Source organism: Henckelia pumila, unplaced genomic scaffold, assembly GCF_033568475.1.
Source record: "Henckelia pumila isolate YLH828 unplaced genomic scaffold, ASM3356847v2 CTG_461:::fragment_3, whole genome shotgun sequence".
NCBI classification, from domain to species: domain Eukaryota; kingdom Viridiplantae; phylum Streptophyta; class Magnoliopsida; order Lamiales; family Gesneriaceae; genus Henckelia; species Henckelia pumila.
Genome location: NW_027331831.1, coordinates 12,652,895 through 12,670,045, shown reverse-complemented (window position 1 = coordinate 12,670,045; position 17,151 = coordinate 12,652,895). Strand labels below are relative to the sequence as shown.

Sequence of the window (17,151 nt, the reverse complement as noted above, 5' to 3'; positions counted from 1 at the left end):
GTGATCTCGTCATATCACGAGATACCACTGTTTTCAAATCACTCAAAGGATATAAGCACTCATCAATTTCACTGTCACCGCTAGACCCCACTGGCGAGAGGGAAAGAGTATCTCGGTTAGCAACTAACACCGAAAATACCTTACCCCGTGAAGGAAAACCTGCAACGTTTTTTAAAAAAATAAATCATATAGTCATGTTATATATATATATATATATATATATATATATATATATGAAATACATAAGCATAAAAATTACTTATTTGTTTTCTTAGAAATATTATATATATATATTTATGTATATGTATATATATGTATGTATATACGTGTATGGGTATCATAAATCGTGTTACCATCATCAACGATATCACCCACGGCCATCATCGCCATCGCACTCGCCCCGCATCGACGACCATCTTCTTCGGCGAGCGATCGCCGGTGAGCTGGCCGTCATTGTAGCGCAACAACCACCATCAACATCCTCGGAGGGCAAGCGGCTGCAGAGTTTTCTTTCCTCGAGCTGGCGTCGCCATCTCCGTCAAGTTGCCGCCTTCCGACCTCGAGTGCAAAATCTGGTTCCGTTCCCACCCGAAAACACAACCATGGCTGTGATCTCGAGTTTCTGGACTCCGGGTATCCTCTGGTTGACGCCGCCTAGCACCATCCTCGGACATCATCCTCGCGCGCGATTCCCTCAGCCCCTCGTACAGCTGCATCGATCGTGCCAGATTTGGAAGCATCCATTGACAATGGATGTTCCATGGCTGGAAGACGATCTTTGATAGCTGCCAATCATCGCCGCCTCTCGCCAACCATCCTCGCCCGTCTCTTCCCCGAATCGTGGTTCCCTTCGCAGTGGGCAGTGGAGGGGACGATGATGAACCATGGATTGAGATCAAATATTATATGATTACATATAGATACGTGCACACAAAATTTTAAGCAGATTTTTTCCCATACCAATGTTGGTCTCAATGAGGAAGAAGGACACGTAGGCAAACAAGGGAGCAACAAGTTAAAAAATAAAGCATACTGGATAGAAAAATAATTATGGGCACATAATGCACAATTAATTATTACCTGTCATATCGCTTTGTCTCTCCTTAGCTTATTTTTTATATGTGATCGTGAATCCTACAATAATGAAAATCAAATTTCGTTAGTAAGTTGTGATGAAAAATATACTGCGGTGCTGAATTTATAATCACAATATCTGATAGAGTTTTACTGGGTTTCTACAATTAAGATTCTGGCAGGATTTTGATTCCTATCCAATTACACTGTAATTATTATTTCGCCAGAATTTAAATTTCATGGCCTCACAGTCCTACTACAGGTCGATTCCCCTTAATTTTCGCAGTGGCAAAAAATATTCGTTTTTGGCAGATAAATTTCTGGCAATACTCCAATAAAAATATTACTCTCGGTCCTCTCAGCACACGCGACACGCCCGAGAGTGGGGGGCCTATGATAGGTTACACCTAAAAATTCAACTGGGCCTGAGCCCGATCATGAAGGTCCACTCCGAATATTTTTAAGGCCCAAGCTTATTTAAATATTATATATATTTAATTCAAGCAGGCCCTGAATTCTACAAAGGCCCATAAGAGGCTTAAGCCCGTGAAACTCTCCGAATATCTATAAATAGCTCAAGTCACTTCATTATTAAGGTACACACTTTCTTAAGCAATAGATCGCTCTACTCTCGATTATTATTCCTTGAGTAATAACTGACTTGAGCGTCGGAGTGCCTTCGCCGGGAACCCTCCCGGCTCCTCTGACTTTGTTTTGTGACGTAGGAACAACCCACTGAAGATCTCCATCGGGAACATACAAGGACTTACTGATACTCCGGACTTTGCGGAAGCAACGTGTCACATACAAGTGATTTTTGGCTACATCATCAATGATAGTAGTCAGTAGATCTTGATATGTACAACAAGAAAAACGAGGATTAGAAACCGACAAATCGGTAGTGACCCAAATGACGGACCGGTAAGTTAGAGAACTCATTTACATTTTCGGTCTCTAAAATAGAGACACATTTTTTTTATATGGTGCCTGTATTTGATATCGACTCATTATATTCCGTATATTCGGTCTCTAATATAGGCATATAGCGGCTGATTTAATCATAATGTCTCTAATATAGAGACCGATGTCATAAAATCCATCTGTAAATTAGAGACGGATCGCCCGTCTTTATTATAGAAACCCAAAATCACAACACAATATGCATAAGCAATCACTACAACTAGGGGTGATCAAAATTTCGGTTAAACCAAATTAACCGACCGAACCAACTCAATTCGGAAATTCGATTCGATTAATTCGAAAATTCGGTTTTGTGTTCGAAAATTTCGGTTAAATCGGTTATTTCGGTTCGGTTTTCGGTTTTCTTAAAAGAAAATACAGTTAACCGAATTATAAAATAATTAAATTTTGATTTTTTTATTAGGCTTTATATATAATTTATAATATACTTTAATGTGTTTATATTTAATATTTTACTTAATTTTTGTTATTTTAATTTTTTAAGCTTAACATAGTTTTATAATGATAAAAGTATTATATTTCAATTATTAATTTTATAAAATTTATTATTTTATAATTTTTTTTAAAAAAAAATCGATTAATTCGGTCGGTAACCGAATTAACCAATTTTTAATTCGGTTCGGTTAAATCAATTTTAGCATAAATTCGGTTCGGTTCAGTTAACCAAAAAATAATTCGGTTAATTCGGTTCGATTTTTGACCGAATTAACCGAATGCTCACCCCTAACTACAACCACGCAAAAAAAAAAACACAACACAAAATGAACATCAAATATAATGACTCAAAGCCACAACTTATCAACACCAAAATCAACACAACTATTTATAACAAGTATTCAAGTATGAAATATCCCAAAACAATGCCAATCCAACAAAATGTTAAACTACTTCCAACATTTCCAAGTCAATCCGATCGAAACTCAAGGAGCTTGAGTCTGGTCAGAATCTACAAAATGTTCTAGTCTTTGAGAAAACACCATACGAGCCATAAATTCAAGCAAAAGCCCTCCAATTCAGTCACTCGAGCTCTCAAATCCGTGTTCTCTGCCCTCAACTCTTGTATCTCAAAGGATGAGCTACCGGGACGACCCCTACCCATAGAAGCAGACTTCGCATGAGGAAAAACAACTTTTGCTTGGGAGCCAAGTCCATAAACGCAACTTTTCTTCATCCCTCCAACCACCTCGTAATATATGTCGATTATGGCATCATGTGATGGAGTATGTCGCTCCTCCCCCTCTATACGGGCTTGAGATGCCTCGGCAATTCTTGCGGTCATATTATCCTATGTAAAAGAAACAACTATCAATATATAATATACCAAATATTCATCAACTTAACAATAAAATTTAGATTTATGGAAGAAAAGTAAATACTATTTTCCTTAAATCTATTGTTTTTCCTGGTCAAACTGGTGAAAACTCAATTATATCAAAAGATGCACAGATCAAACCAAAATAACATTATGCAATTTGAACACAAGCTTTATAAGATGCATTATTTGATGTTGAAGATCACTGAAAGTTATTTTCTTTGTAATACATGGTGAATATTCCAAAATATTATGCAATAAATTTCCAAAACTACTTGAACTTGATCGGAATCCGAACATTGGTTAATTTTACAAGAAAAGAAAACATGCCAGCAGCCAATCTTTCCATTGCAAATGCACTCAAATGCGTCTTGGACATGTAATGTAAGTCAGACCAATCCTTGGACAAAATTATACGAACCATCAACTAAATGGAATGGGCAAGCATACAACAAAGAGCACTTCCAAAGTTTAGAAAATATGACCATTTAAGCAGCAGAGACACTGAAGAATTCTTTCCAACAGAAAAAGGATTATCTTAACCATTTAATAGATGTTAAAGATTCAAAAGTATGTTTACTAGTATTGCAGGTTTTTAGTACGAGTGAGATGGAACTATATTATTTACTAATGACTTTTTAATACTTACATCTATAGTCTGAGATCGAGCATCGACAAAAGTGTCATTTTGTGACGAAGCACATTCATCCCATCATGAACAATTGACTGCATTGCATTGTCATTGGGTGGAACTTCTTGACCAATTGGAGCTGAAGATGGGCGAATGGAATGTCCGATCGGATCGGTAATATAAGGCTCCCCATGAACATACCAATTGTAATAATTTGGAACAAAACCATACTTTCCTAGATGTACTTTAACGGTATCCTCATCGCAAAAAGTTGTATTTCTGCATTTACGTTGAGTACAAGAACAATGTAACTTGTCATCACTCATACATTCTGGATGACTTTTAGCAAAGTTCACAAAGTCCTCAACCCCATTCATATATTCTTCTGTTACAAATCCATTCTTTAACCTAGCATACATCCAAGCTTTATTTATATTCATTGTCGAAACAACCACAGTAACCTAACATATAAATTAGAATTCATTATATAATTTATTCAAAAATAGGAATGAAATGGGGCATTCTTGAAAAAAAAATAGATAGTCAACAATGCCAGCAGCAGATTAAAATACAATAAAACTGATCTAATTAACAGTTCCACAATAGTGAATTTCACATTGAATTACATGCACAACTTTCAAATTAATAACCCCTCGCATGCTAAAGAAGAGAAAACTTAAAAACTCCCAAATATAAAATAGGATTTATAGTGTAAACTCATAAACAGTAAGACCAAATTAAACATTTCCTGTAGAAGTTCAAATTTACAAAAATATGTATATGTAGCAAGATTAACACAAAAGACCTCAAAAGAATAAATAAAATTACACAAATTAGATAGAGAGATAATGAGAAGGTAGTACTGGTGAATAATTTGAAAAAAAAAAACAGCTTAACAAATTCTAGCCAAAATTGAAACTTTTTAAAAAAGAAAAAGTTTACCCTACATACTGCAGAACCTGGGTGTCAATTTCTTCGTGAAGAACCCAGAAGAAGAGAAAAAGGAAATAACCCTAAAATTTAGAATAAACTTCAGATCAAGAAATGGAGGAGCTATGGCAGAGGAGTTGAAAGTGCGCGATTCGGAGAAGATTACTGGAGCGAAACTGAACAAGGGGAATTAAAAATATTTGTAGAACCTAAATCTATTCATATGTTCATTTAATGAATGAAAAAATGAGGCATTGATTTGATTATGTCAGCCAGCTTTATGGTGTTTTTTGCATGTCCAAACCTAATGTACGCAGTTGGTATCAAAAGATGTGATTTTTTCGTATGTATGAAAAGAATAGAATAAGAAATAAGGAGTTTTAGCTAGGCTTTCTTGTTTTTATGCTACTCTTAGACACCGTTTGATTTGAAATATGATATAAGTAATATATAGATAAATGTAATAAAAAATAAATAAATAAATAATAGTTAAAATAATATTGGATTTGATTGATAGATTATAATTTGTTTGATTTGATTGATTAAATTTTATATAAAAATGTTAAATGACCATTTTGTCATTTTAACAATAAATAAAATAAAAAATATATTATTTATAAGGGATAATATAATAATTTGAATTCAATGATTCGATTGATGTTAGATAAATAATTAATAATTTGATTGATGTAAAATAGATAGTTAATATATATATAAACAATATGATGAAAAAAACATAGGATAAAATGAAATGAGTTATACATATATTAGTAATATGGTGAAGAGAACGATATCTTGATGATCTTCTGGGTTTGTACTCTTCTTCCAGTTTGAATATATTGTTGTTTGAGTTTCAAAAAAAAAAGACCTCAAACAATATCAATGCATAAAATATAAATTTAAAAAAATAAAAAGAAATAAGGAGCGTATATAAAAAAAAAAAAAAAAAAAAAGATAATTAGTACAAAGGAAAGGCGCATTTAATTTCCTTCACTTAATATGACTTCGACCTTTGCAGAATGAGTTGACCGAAATTATTAAAATTCCAACCAAACACAATTCACACCAATCCGTTGTACCGAACGGGCTGTTAACAGTATAAATTTTGCCCAAAACGAAAAAAAAATAAAAAAAATAGGTTATATACACCACTAAAATCGCGAATTAAAATATTTACTGTAACTTGTCTTTCACTTAACCTAGATTCTCATGCAATTTTATAATGAAAGAATTAATAAGTAAATATATCGATGGAACATCTCACCAAAATTAATAACAAGTAAATTTATACTTATCTCAGGATGAAGTGAAAGTGCTTGCAAAGTCCTCTTGGATACTTTCACCGCAATTATATGCAAGAAAGATTAAAAACAAAACTCATATTCCAATGGAATAAATAAAACCATGTCAAAACCTTACTCCCGAAACAAAAACCACAGCTAGTTTTCGATGCCAATAACTTACTTTCAATTAGTTATTCAGATTGTACATCTGAAGCCAGACACTTTCAATTAGGCTTCTGTGAATTGCGTTTGCTCTTCCGCGCGTGGTCATTTTTAATATAGAAATGGAATGCCAGGTGAAGATAGCAGATATTGGCAAACTTCATAATGTTCAAGCGCAAAATCACACGGGACACGAAATTTGCTGTGATGCTATTGCATTCAATTTTCTCCTTTTACGTAGGTCGCTCCTCTTTTGAGACCGACTTCTTTTGCGTTTTTGACTGTCTTCATGAGTGCTGGCTGACGATCCAGCTACTGAGGGGCGAGAGCTGGCAGAGGCAGATTCAGCAACTAAACATTGATAAGATACAGCCGTTATAGGTCGTACTGTGGGTGGTAAGGGAGGAGGGGGTGGTAAGGGTCTGCATGGGGCGTTGGTGGGGAAGGAGGATCCAGCAACCGAGGGACGGGAACAGGCAGAGGTGGGTTCAGCAACTAAAGGTTGGGCTGATATTGCCACCGTAGATCGTCCTTCCAGAGACTTGGGAGAAGGGGGTGGTGAGGGCCTGGAAAGCATATGATGTGATGTTAGTTCGGCAAAATTCTTGGCTAAAATTTAAAGACAGGAATCATGAGAGCACATGGACACATTAATCTGTAAATACATATTATCCACATATTTTTTTAGTGGAAACTCAAACTAGTGGGATACTGCAAGCTGAATGGTTTTGACAACCAGTCTTTGTAGGGATGAGTAAATGAATTTTAATGCCTCGAGACTGACTTCATGATGCAAAATAGAAATCTTTATGAAGGCAAGGGTATTCTGGCAAACCTGCAGTGATCAATAGCCTTTCTCTTGCGCCTAATGAAACTTGGAAGTAGCAATTCATTCCTGCTGATGGACTGTTCAAAGAATAACTAGTAAGAATAGACATAGCTAAATAAAAGCCCAAACAAGTTCGACATTAAGATCAAACAAGCCAAAGCAGTGCACAGAAGTTTGGCTCATAAGATATGTGGGAACCAGAGATGAATTAAGTTCTGATTTACTCCCAAAATCAGCATATTCAAGTTTATATCACAAAAGGATTAACGATCACAGCCTTGTATGTTTCAACATCCCTTCTCATTTATCAGAAATTGAACAAAAAGGAGATGACTATAATAACAAAGCAGTAGAAGCAAGTTACCTATTTCACTATGACAAAGTTTGAAAGAAATTTCTTGCTGGCTAATGTGATATATGCAGACGAAATACAAAGCACAGAATATAGGTGGCATACCATTTCAGGCAACGTCACTCCTTTAGGTAGTCTAGGGATGTGAGGATGAAAAGTTGGAAACTTGTAGAAGACCGATCTAAAAATTTAGATAGATTGGATCATGAGCTGAAGGAAAAACAGGCAGCTTTGAACTATGACAAAGCAAACTTAAATAATTAACCATATTTTAAATATATCACATACATCACTCTGTTTTTCATTATCATCTCCATGTCACAGAAAGGGGAAGGGATCTCAGCGGGACAAATTGGCTTATTGGAGAGGTAGATATAACCGTTCATTCCACCACTGCAAGACATTATCAGCACCAAATCAGAGTCAATTGATTAGAAAAATAACTATTTTTAAATTGCCAATTAGTAAAACATTTATCACCACTTGCACGAATCCAGGAAACCACAAATGGAAATCACACTTCTACATTTACAAACGACAAAACTTGCTAAAGCTCTGGTTTATCTAATTTCATCCGACTAACTTTCCAATTATCACGATCTCAAATAAATGGCAGTCCAATTTTAACTCGTGCATTCCATTAGCATGGTCCTAATTCCATAGAAGATTCATGGAACAGGATCTACACAAAGCAGCTAAATAGTGAAGCCTCTGCCCCAAACCCGCCTCTACTTACCTTTCATTTCCAAACAGCTTCATAGAAGAGTGAAGAGTGTGTAACGATGAAAATATAGGCAAGTCAGATCAAGAGTGTAAATAACACTAGCTACAAAAGCTAAATCTTTTTACTTCTATTTTTTGTTTTTTGCAGGTTTAAGAATGGGCTGACTGCCCATCTACTTTTGTAAAATTGAACCATGCGGACATGACATCCATGCCCAACTTGCACAAATCCTTCATACGCGGGGTGCAGATCAATTTCTAAAGCAATCTTAGTTTTCAAGCCCAATGGCATCTAACCTGAATTTGGGATTAATTTTCCTCTTCACTTTTACTTTATCCAACTTTGGATTATTTTTATTCCGCTCCGAGAAGGTAAATATTTTTGCCGCTAATGGATGTAACTCATGAACAAATAGTTTATCAAGGCCCAAAGTGTTCCTTCGTTTCTCTTCATCCTGAATTGCAGCACATTGGTCAGAAACTACATAAGCATGATGAAACAGAAATCAGAGACAAATACATTAAAAAAAACATCAGAAGCACTGTGTGGGCCTGGGAGTTACCGTCAACGTATGTTGCACTTTCGAAATTTCAGTAAGAAGCCGGCATTCATCAATAAAAGGTAGCTTACAAAGAGCCTGGCAGTCGAAATGAAATAAAATGAAGTCAGCCCCTTGACAAATAGTAATGCTAGCGGCAAGCATAAAATCTCAAACGAGTCAAACTGTTTCAATTTGGCATTTCTTATCTTCACCCAAACTTGCTTAGGACGTGAAGAGTCAAGTTAGGATTTTGTTTTGCATCATAATTATTATTATTTACTGATGAGTCGGTGCACCCTAGTCAGAGCACATCGTTCTAACTATTCTTGGACAATATTCCATAATACATAGACTTCCCAAAAGTGTTCATATTTCAAATAGCTTAATTCTCATATTTAAGCTTTTGGTTGTTCTAAATTGCAAAATGCAGATTCAATTTGGAGATCCTTCTGATTTGAGACCGAATCGCAGCCACCACAATAGACAATTAATTCGTTCAACCCATAATCAGTGAAACTTTCTCGTGCAGATAATAATGTGAAATGATAACAGAGTGACTGAATCATGCCTGCCAAGCTGGCTTCCCCACATTCAATTCGAGCTCAAAATCTGCATAAAAAGTTCAAAATTTTCCGATCACAAAAATATTGTAACGTGAAAAAGAGTAGGTTGTTATTTAAAATGTATCATACCAGTAGGATAAAAATCCAAAATAGGGGATGATGGATCGATCATTAATTTCCTGTAGAACACTGGAAGTGCTTGTCCACTGCACGAACACCAGTTTAGTAACAACTTAATTCTTGAACCCAGAGTTGAGATTATATGAAATTCTAAAATTGACTTAAACCTGGCAGCAGGGAGTACACTCATTAATTGGTTGAGAGGTTTAAAGGGTTTTCCAAGAGAAAATTGGATTTTGAGCTGGCCAAGACCATGAAAATCAGAAGCAAATGGAGCATAATGGTATGGATAAAACCTGAGATAAAAAATAATTAATTGTGCAAAATAGCAAAGAAGTTTAACATGGCTGGATTTACCATAAAACAAAATTTACATATTCGATGTGCATTTTAGATAAACAGTTAAAAATTAGTAAACAACTGTAAACATTCATCGCACCAAGTGTAGTTGGCAATATGAACCTCCTATGTCATTGTCTTCGATTTTAAATGAATTTTATTTCATTTTATCATTGCCAACCAACTCTTTAAGTCTCATACTCCTTTTTAAATGTGCGTATTTGCCACTAAAATTAGTAAATATTTATAAATTGTTTCTGGTACTATTTTTGGAGATACAAATGAAAGTAGCTCAAAAAATTTATGGCACCTGAACTTGTATAAATAAGAGAGGATGAAAATATGGCAAACTGAGGGGGAAAAAAAACTCCACAAGTAACCTTACACAGCTTCTTGTTTTCTTTTGTATGTTGACTCAATTGAAGTAAATAACAATCATTTTATAGCTGCATATAATAAATCACCTAAACCCATAAGAGCAGTGTCATATTCCTATTTTGGAGAAGTTAGACACTGCAGAATTGGCAGAATACAAGCAAAACAAAATAACTCCATAAGGACCATAACTCTCAACTCTTAGTTCATTTTTCATTTTTTGGCATATATCTTATGCAAGGAGATCCATCCTTTTTTAAGTGAATACATCTGCAATAAAATACATTTATGTATAACTTGCACTCTCCGAAAAACATTTCAACATAACGCATACAGGAAAAAGAAATAATAGACACTGGACACAATATCAATCACAAGTTAACAGACTATTTTTTTCTGAAAGCAGCCCAATATATATTTTTTTTTCCAATTTTATGAAAGAACCTACCATGTTCTGAACTGAAAACATGTTATGAAAGAATAACAATTGTTAAGATCAGGAATTTGGGCCTAACTCAACCCAAAAGCTAACTCAATGGGGGATGATTGTCCAAGTCCATACATACAATTCCCAGTAACTTAATCCAGACGATGTGGGACAACTAACATACCGCCTTCACACCTAGGAATGAACATCTGGAGCGGGAAGTTTGCAAGACATAAGCGGGTGGCCAATCAAGCAATCCAACATATAACGGCGAGTCGGGCTCTGATACCATGTTAAGGTCATGGACTTGAGTCTAACTCAACCCCAAAAGCTAATTCAAGGGGAGGGTATTAACCAAAGCCATATATACAACTACCAAAGACTAAATCCAGTCGACGTGGGACAATTAACAACAACGACAAACTGCACTCATCATTTTCTCAGTTCGATCTGCATTTTTACAAATGGGACAAACTTAACTATCTGATCATCTTGCTGAAAGTTATCCACGTTCTAAGCAAACCTCAAGTGGGAGTTATTTCACATACATCAGATTTCCACTCATCTGCTCTTTAAGTGAAAACACAGATATTTCGGCCAGAGATTCACCAGTAGAAATTCTACTCTAGCTTTTGTTTTTTCCTTGGGTGGCTCAATTATCTCATGGGGAGCCGGAAGCAACCAATGGCACTATCATTAGTGAGTGTTAAGGTGGAAGTATTTGTTTAGACAAGAATGACTATAACCATTTATAAGTGTTTGGTGAACACTCATCTATGATGTTCAAACTCTACGTGTTTTCAACAACACACGTTATGTTTGGCCGAGACATTATAATTAATCGAGTAAAAATGTGGTGTGTTTGATACTATCACATCACTGCATACTAATACATAATTATCCAAATTCCAAGTGATCAACAGGATGTCTAAAGCACACCACAATGAATCTTCAGCGAGAATCGAAATTTTAGAATTTCATAGAAGTCAAAAGCACACCACCACAGATATTAGTCGAGATTTCAGAATCTTATCCATTTGTACCCCAAGCACATCCTTGCAGTTACATCAATATAATGCATACGAAATCTATCTAACATTTTCTTAATTTACTTTTCATCAAAAGAAAGATTTCTGCATCAAGTTTCATGGTTGTTTAATTTGTTTTCTGCACCTGTTTTTCAACAGACTACAAGTTTATATGAAGATATCAAGAACGGCCTTCACAACAGTTAAACTAACCAAGTTGCAGAAGAGAACAAACCATTGCCAGGAGCAAACTCCTTCATAATAATAATGCATGACCCAACTTATCCCTTCAACATATTTCAAAACCTATGTCAAATAAATAAAATTATAAAGAGTCAAGAGGGTAAAATAATATATCAGCATTGAAGGGCTAGAAGATCATTCATTCATCAACTAATATATCAAATTTATATTTGCTTACAGCATGTTTAGAAACACTTTCACGGTCTTTTTCTGTTTGAACCTCAAATTTTTCATTGTAGTATCTCGTCTTCCAACCAACTTCTCCTAATTTAACCTGAAGAGACAAATTGAAATACTTTCAGCAGTAAACAAAAGTCGACCATATCTAATGCAAATTAGGATAAACAACAGAAGACAGATATGTGACCTTGTCCACAATCCCAGCTTCAGAAGCCACATGATTGGAGGAAACGACACTTTCTTTCTCACTCGACTGCTTCATAAGTCCACAACACACAGTCTTAGCATCAACAGCATCATTTTTCCATCAAGTGTCGTAAGATACAATTTGAATGCATGAAAAAGCTACACTCACGTTTTCTGGATTGCATCCCTCCACACTCACATTATCCGGGATGGGTCCAGTCCTCGCACCCATTATAGACGTTCTTTGCTTCTGAAATAATAAAATACCATGGAAAAAGTAAAAGAGGATCCTGTCACGCATTTCCAATTTTATGAACACTTCAACAAGGAGTGTCCTCACAAACTAGTGGATAAAATACAATATTGTAGGATGGTAACAATCAGGATCAGAAATCCAAATTTGTGTAACACCTCCACCTCAATAGTCATAGCTCCTTAAACATCAAAAAAGAACAAGTACATAACAACTAAAGTATCTTGAACTTAGAGCCCATTGAAAGAAGCCTGATTCCAAACAATTTCAAATGAGCTCACACACTAATATGGGGATAATATTAATACCTCCTTACGCATCTTAAAAGTTGAAATCTCACGCGAAGCAATAGCTTGTAAAAAGTGCTCCAATCTTTCCAAATCCACCTTCACATCAGGCAAAGACACTCGTCAGTAAACATCTATTTACAAAGGGTTGTTTATAACTCTGGTTAGATTGTGATTGCCATATTCAAATAATGATGCAAACAGTTTTCTCCCAAGCAAGCTCTTATATCTTTCAAAATGGGCATGTGAATGAAGTCCATATATGATTGTAAATATAATATAATTCACCATTATGAGAGAATAAATATTCGAGCATCAAGTATTGAGGGGGTGTTTGTTTGGTAAAAATTTTTCCAAACAGATTAAAATCTGTCAAATAAGTTGTTTGACAGCTTATGAAATTTTTTTAAGAAAGTTGTTGTGACTCTATTTTTAAAACAAAAATCTTATTTTACATTTTAATTTCCAAAATATTATTGTATATTTTCATAAAGCCCCAACATGTCCTCTACCTTTTTTTAAAAAAATCCAAAGACTATAAATTAATATATAAAATAGTTTTATCTATTTTAATATAGGTTTAACATTTATGATAAAATTCTAAACTATTTTCTACGTATATAACTATTACATTATCTTCATAGTATTATACTCATTTTGATAATTTTGACAATAAAAAATCTTTAACACCAAAGACATCAATCTCTTCGAGTTGTTAAAATAAGTTTATCCATTATATTCATAGTATTATACCTTTTTTATATCAGAAACATAGTATTATACCCTAGAACTTATTTGTTGTTTTAGGATCTTATAAGTTGTTTTTATATAAGTTGAGTCAAAGAACCTCTAGGCTCTAAGTCATTGGAAAAACCTCTTTAAGTCGAGATAAAGAGAAAAAAATGTTAAATCTATTTATTCATAAAAGCATAAGTGATGATTAATAAACAGCATGTGTATATATCTTCTATATTAAATATTAGCCATACGGAAGGCTGACAATGACCCAGGTGCCACAATTAAATATTAGCAAGAGCTAACAAAAGAAGTAATTACATACCTTAAAAGAATCAGTAAGGTAACCACCCATCCGAATGAACACATTTTTGTAGACACGTATGAGCAAATTGATAGCTCCCTGTAAAAAAAATTCATAGGGAAACAACAAGATGAGATCAAGGGTACAATTTGTGGATGCTTGTGGCGCCAGGGTTTAATTTTCCTCTGGTTATGAGTGTGTAAGCAGTTGCAATGCGACTAATACTAAATGCAAAGTATGAAATCAATAATTTCATGCATAAATGCAAAGTTACAAGTAAAAGGATCTGTCATATGCCGACCTCTGATATCTCTAATGACGGCACATGAGGTAAAAAGTCATTTCCAACAAGTACACACATGAGAACGAAATCATCTATTAATCGTTCAGTGTCTACTTTAGCTCTCAGATTCGGTATTTTCAGGCGTGCCTCCAATCCTTCCCTCAGTATCCACAAGTTGAGAAACTGAAACAGAAAAAGGGAAAACATGGCAAGAGAAACATTAAGTCAACACTTTGAATGTTGTTATACTAAATCACGTATTCTAATACGGATAAGTGGGAAACATCTTGCTCAAGTATGAATAAATACGCAGGTATCTTGCTTAAGTAACAGACGGCAGATTCATCAACAAGCCAAGTTCTTAGGGTTCACTCAAAGACAACCTATAAACATTTTCTTTCTTCCTTGATACTTCAGAATACCCAAATCACTTCGAAAGTTGCACTTGCATCATACACATATACACTAAGTTTCTTTGACAATAAAATGGGAAGAATTACAAGGAATAACAAAAACATGCCAGGACACAAAATCAAGGGAAACCAACCACTGAATGCTTGCAGATTTACATAAATGTAAAATAAAGAGTAAGAAACCTGGAATTTTTGTCTAGATAAATGGAATTCAAGTTGTCGATAAGGAGTAGCAGGTTGCTTCAAATTACGAACTTCTGCTTCATTTCTCCTCTTTGGTCCTTTGTGTTTTTTAGAAACCTAGAAGATTTAAAAAGTCATGATAAGCTAGTAACACAATGCACTAGCGACGAGAAGGCGATGCTTGACAATCAAAACAGAACCAAGGGATTTGATAAGTTGGAAAACTCAAATGTCAACTCCATTCAACTGTTACAATGAAGCCATTAAAACTCAAAGGCGACGAGTAACAAAATTGTACCCTACAAATTTGTGTACCAAGTTTTAGGTGGCACGTTCTCCTTGATGTGGACAGTTAAATGTGATTAAATCAGTAAAAACTGGATCAAATTCCTTTTCTATGAAGTAATGCTCATAAAATAAACAGTAAAATCTCAATATTTGAGAGATACGGCATAAGGCCCAAACATACCTCTCTTAGAATAGAAAAGTGAACTTCATGGGCAGCCAAACCAAGCATAATTAGATCTGCGTCCTGATATGATGTCACACGAGTCAATAAATGAAGTGCATTTGCTACATACCAAACAAACAAAGAGAAAATGAGACTTGGAAAAACAAAAATGTACTTACCAGTCCATATAAACAATGTCGTGTGTTTGGATCAAATCCTGGAAGATTTCTTTGCAGCCGAATGTAAGACATAATTTTATGCTCCCCTTCACCAGGGACACTGGCATCAGAAAGGATCACCTATAATCATTGAACAAGCTATCTCAAGAGGGTAACAGTAGGCTTCTTACACTGAAAAAAGTAAATGTCCTATTTTTACCTTGATCCCTTGCCAACCTGGATCATGATTCATCCTCAAATTTATATAATACCGAAGAGCAGATGACAATACTTCCATGAATTCAGTCCCAGGTGTGATTACATTTGAATCTAAACCTTCAGCACCTGAAGCTGTACCTTCCTTCGTGCAGCTTTCTCTCAGTTTATCCATTATTGAGGCCTGATAACAACCATGATGCAATTTTTATTTCTTTCTAAACTAAAGAGAATAAAATCAAATCCCTGCTACTAAAGAAATCATAAGACTCACTCCATCAGCCACATCTTTAGCAGTTCTGAATCGTCTAGCACGCTGCTGATTCATCTTGGCTCTCGGTGCAACACCATCTATGCACAAACCATTGCACCCACCAAGTCAATTTTTCCAGTTAAATTTACCTAACACGGGCGAGCTCTTCTTCCACCAAATTAATAGCACATAAATTCATTCATCACAATTCTAAAAACAATAGATACATTATTCGAACATAAAAAAATTCACCGCGAGCAAGCATATAACTAACCAATTGCCATGTACAGAAGCTTGCGAGGCCTGATCAACGAAAATATCCGATCAATGTACTTGAACACCGATTTAAACACTTGATCATAACTCTTCGGGGAAGCCTACACTAATTAAACAGCCATAACTAATGAGATTTGCAAAAAAAAAAAAAAATCAAAACATTTACATCAACGTCAGCATGAATTCTGTCCAGGTTCAAGAAAATACCAAATTTTCGGGATGAAAGCAGGGGTGGATAATGTTGTTCATGTCGAGATAGAGATTGTCGAACTCCATGCCATTGGGGTTGGGCCTCGTGGTATCGACAGGGACTTTAACGCCATTAATGAAGGTCGGACGATCTTCCGCGACGTCGACTACTGCATCCGGGAACATATCAGATAACCACCGATAGAACGCCGGGATCCCCATGGCAGAGGAAAGCCAGGAACTTGGCGGTGAAATTCCAGCCCAATTCTATGGAGGCTTTTGAGTAGGGTTTAACCAGAGCTATCGTGTCTTAATAATAATAATAATAATAATTCATAATGTTTGTACATATATTTTGTGATGTACATCTTGCCCGTTTGTACATATTTTGAATTTTTTTCGTAATTTAACCATAAAAATTGATCGAGGTTATTTTGATATTTTTAAAATTGTGGGTTCGATCCTCGTGTGGAGCATATTCCTCATTGAAATATTTGGGGGTATGCTCTGGGGGTTGGACCATGTTGTTCCCTCCCTCAGGTCCCTCCCTACTCGTGCACATCCCTCGATTTAACCCCCGCATGAGCCAATGAGTCTCTGACTCATGTAGAATTTAAAAAAAAAAAAAAAGAATATGTGATAGGGAAAATTCGGTACTATCATGAGGTATTACCCCATGGGTGGGTGGACTTTTGTGATTGTTGCAAATTATGTGTGTCCCACATAATCATTTGGGACACACATAATTTGCACCAATCATATACTTTCACCTACACATGGGGTAGGATGGAATCTTCCGATAGAATAAATAGATTTTTTTTCTCCCAACAAAGTTGCAACTTGCAAACACTCACTCCAATAATTTTGATC

General features: G+C 35.3%; 1 protein-coding gene across 2 annotated transcripts; it reads right to left on the bottom strand.

Annotated features, from left to right (window-relative positions):
• Positions 1 to 5,563: 5,563 nt before the first annotated feature.
• Positions 5,564 to 16,581, bottom strand: LOC140872113 (5'-3' exoribonuclease 3-like). Of its 2 annotated transcripts, XM_073274864.1 has the most exons (24): positions 16,300 to 16,581; positions 16,091 to 16,193; positions 15,838 to 15,914; positions 15,568 to 15,747; positions 15,369 to 15,488; positions 15,208 to 15,270; positions 14,739 to 14,855; positions 14,161 to 14,325; positions 13,881 to 13,958; positions 12,842 to 12,919; positions 12,450 to 12,530; positions 12,282 to 12,350; positions 12,093 to 12,188; positions 11,907 to 11,977; positions 9,670 to 9,798; positions 9,512 to 9,588; positions 9,388 to 9,428; positions 8,841 to 8,915; positions 8,575 to 8,732; positions 7,843 to 7,947; positions 7,660 to 7,735; positions 7,209 to 7,279; positions 6,393 to 6,939; positions 5,564 to 6,264 (listed from the first exon to the last, which is right to left on the bottom strand). In XM_073274864.1, the coding sequence occupies exons 1-23, from the start codon at positions 16,501 to 16,503 to the stop codon at positions 6,555 to 6,557; spliced, it is 2,619 nt and encodes an 872-aa protein (XP_073130965.1). In that variant the 5' UTR covers positions 16,504 to 16,581; the 3' UTR covers positions 5,564 to 6,264; positions 6,393 to 6,554. The 2 variants fall into 2 exon arrangements, with proteins under 2 accessions (XP_073130965.1, XP_073130966.1); XM_073274865.1 differs by lacking the exons at positions 5,564 to 6,264; positions 6,393 to 6,939; positions 7,209 to 7,279; positions 7,660 to 7,735 and having other exon boundaries at positions 8,575 to 8,758.
• Between the last annotated feature and the right edge of the window lie 570 nt (positions 16,582 to 17,151).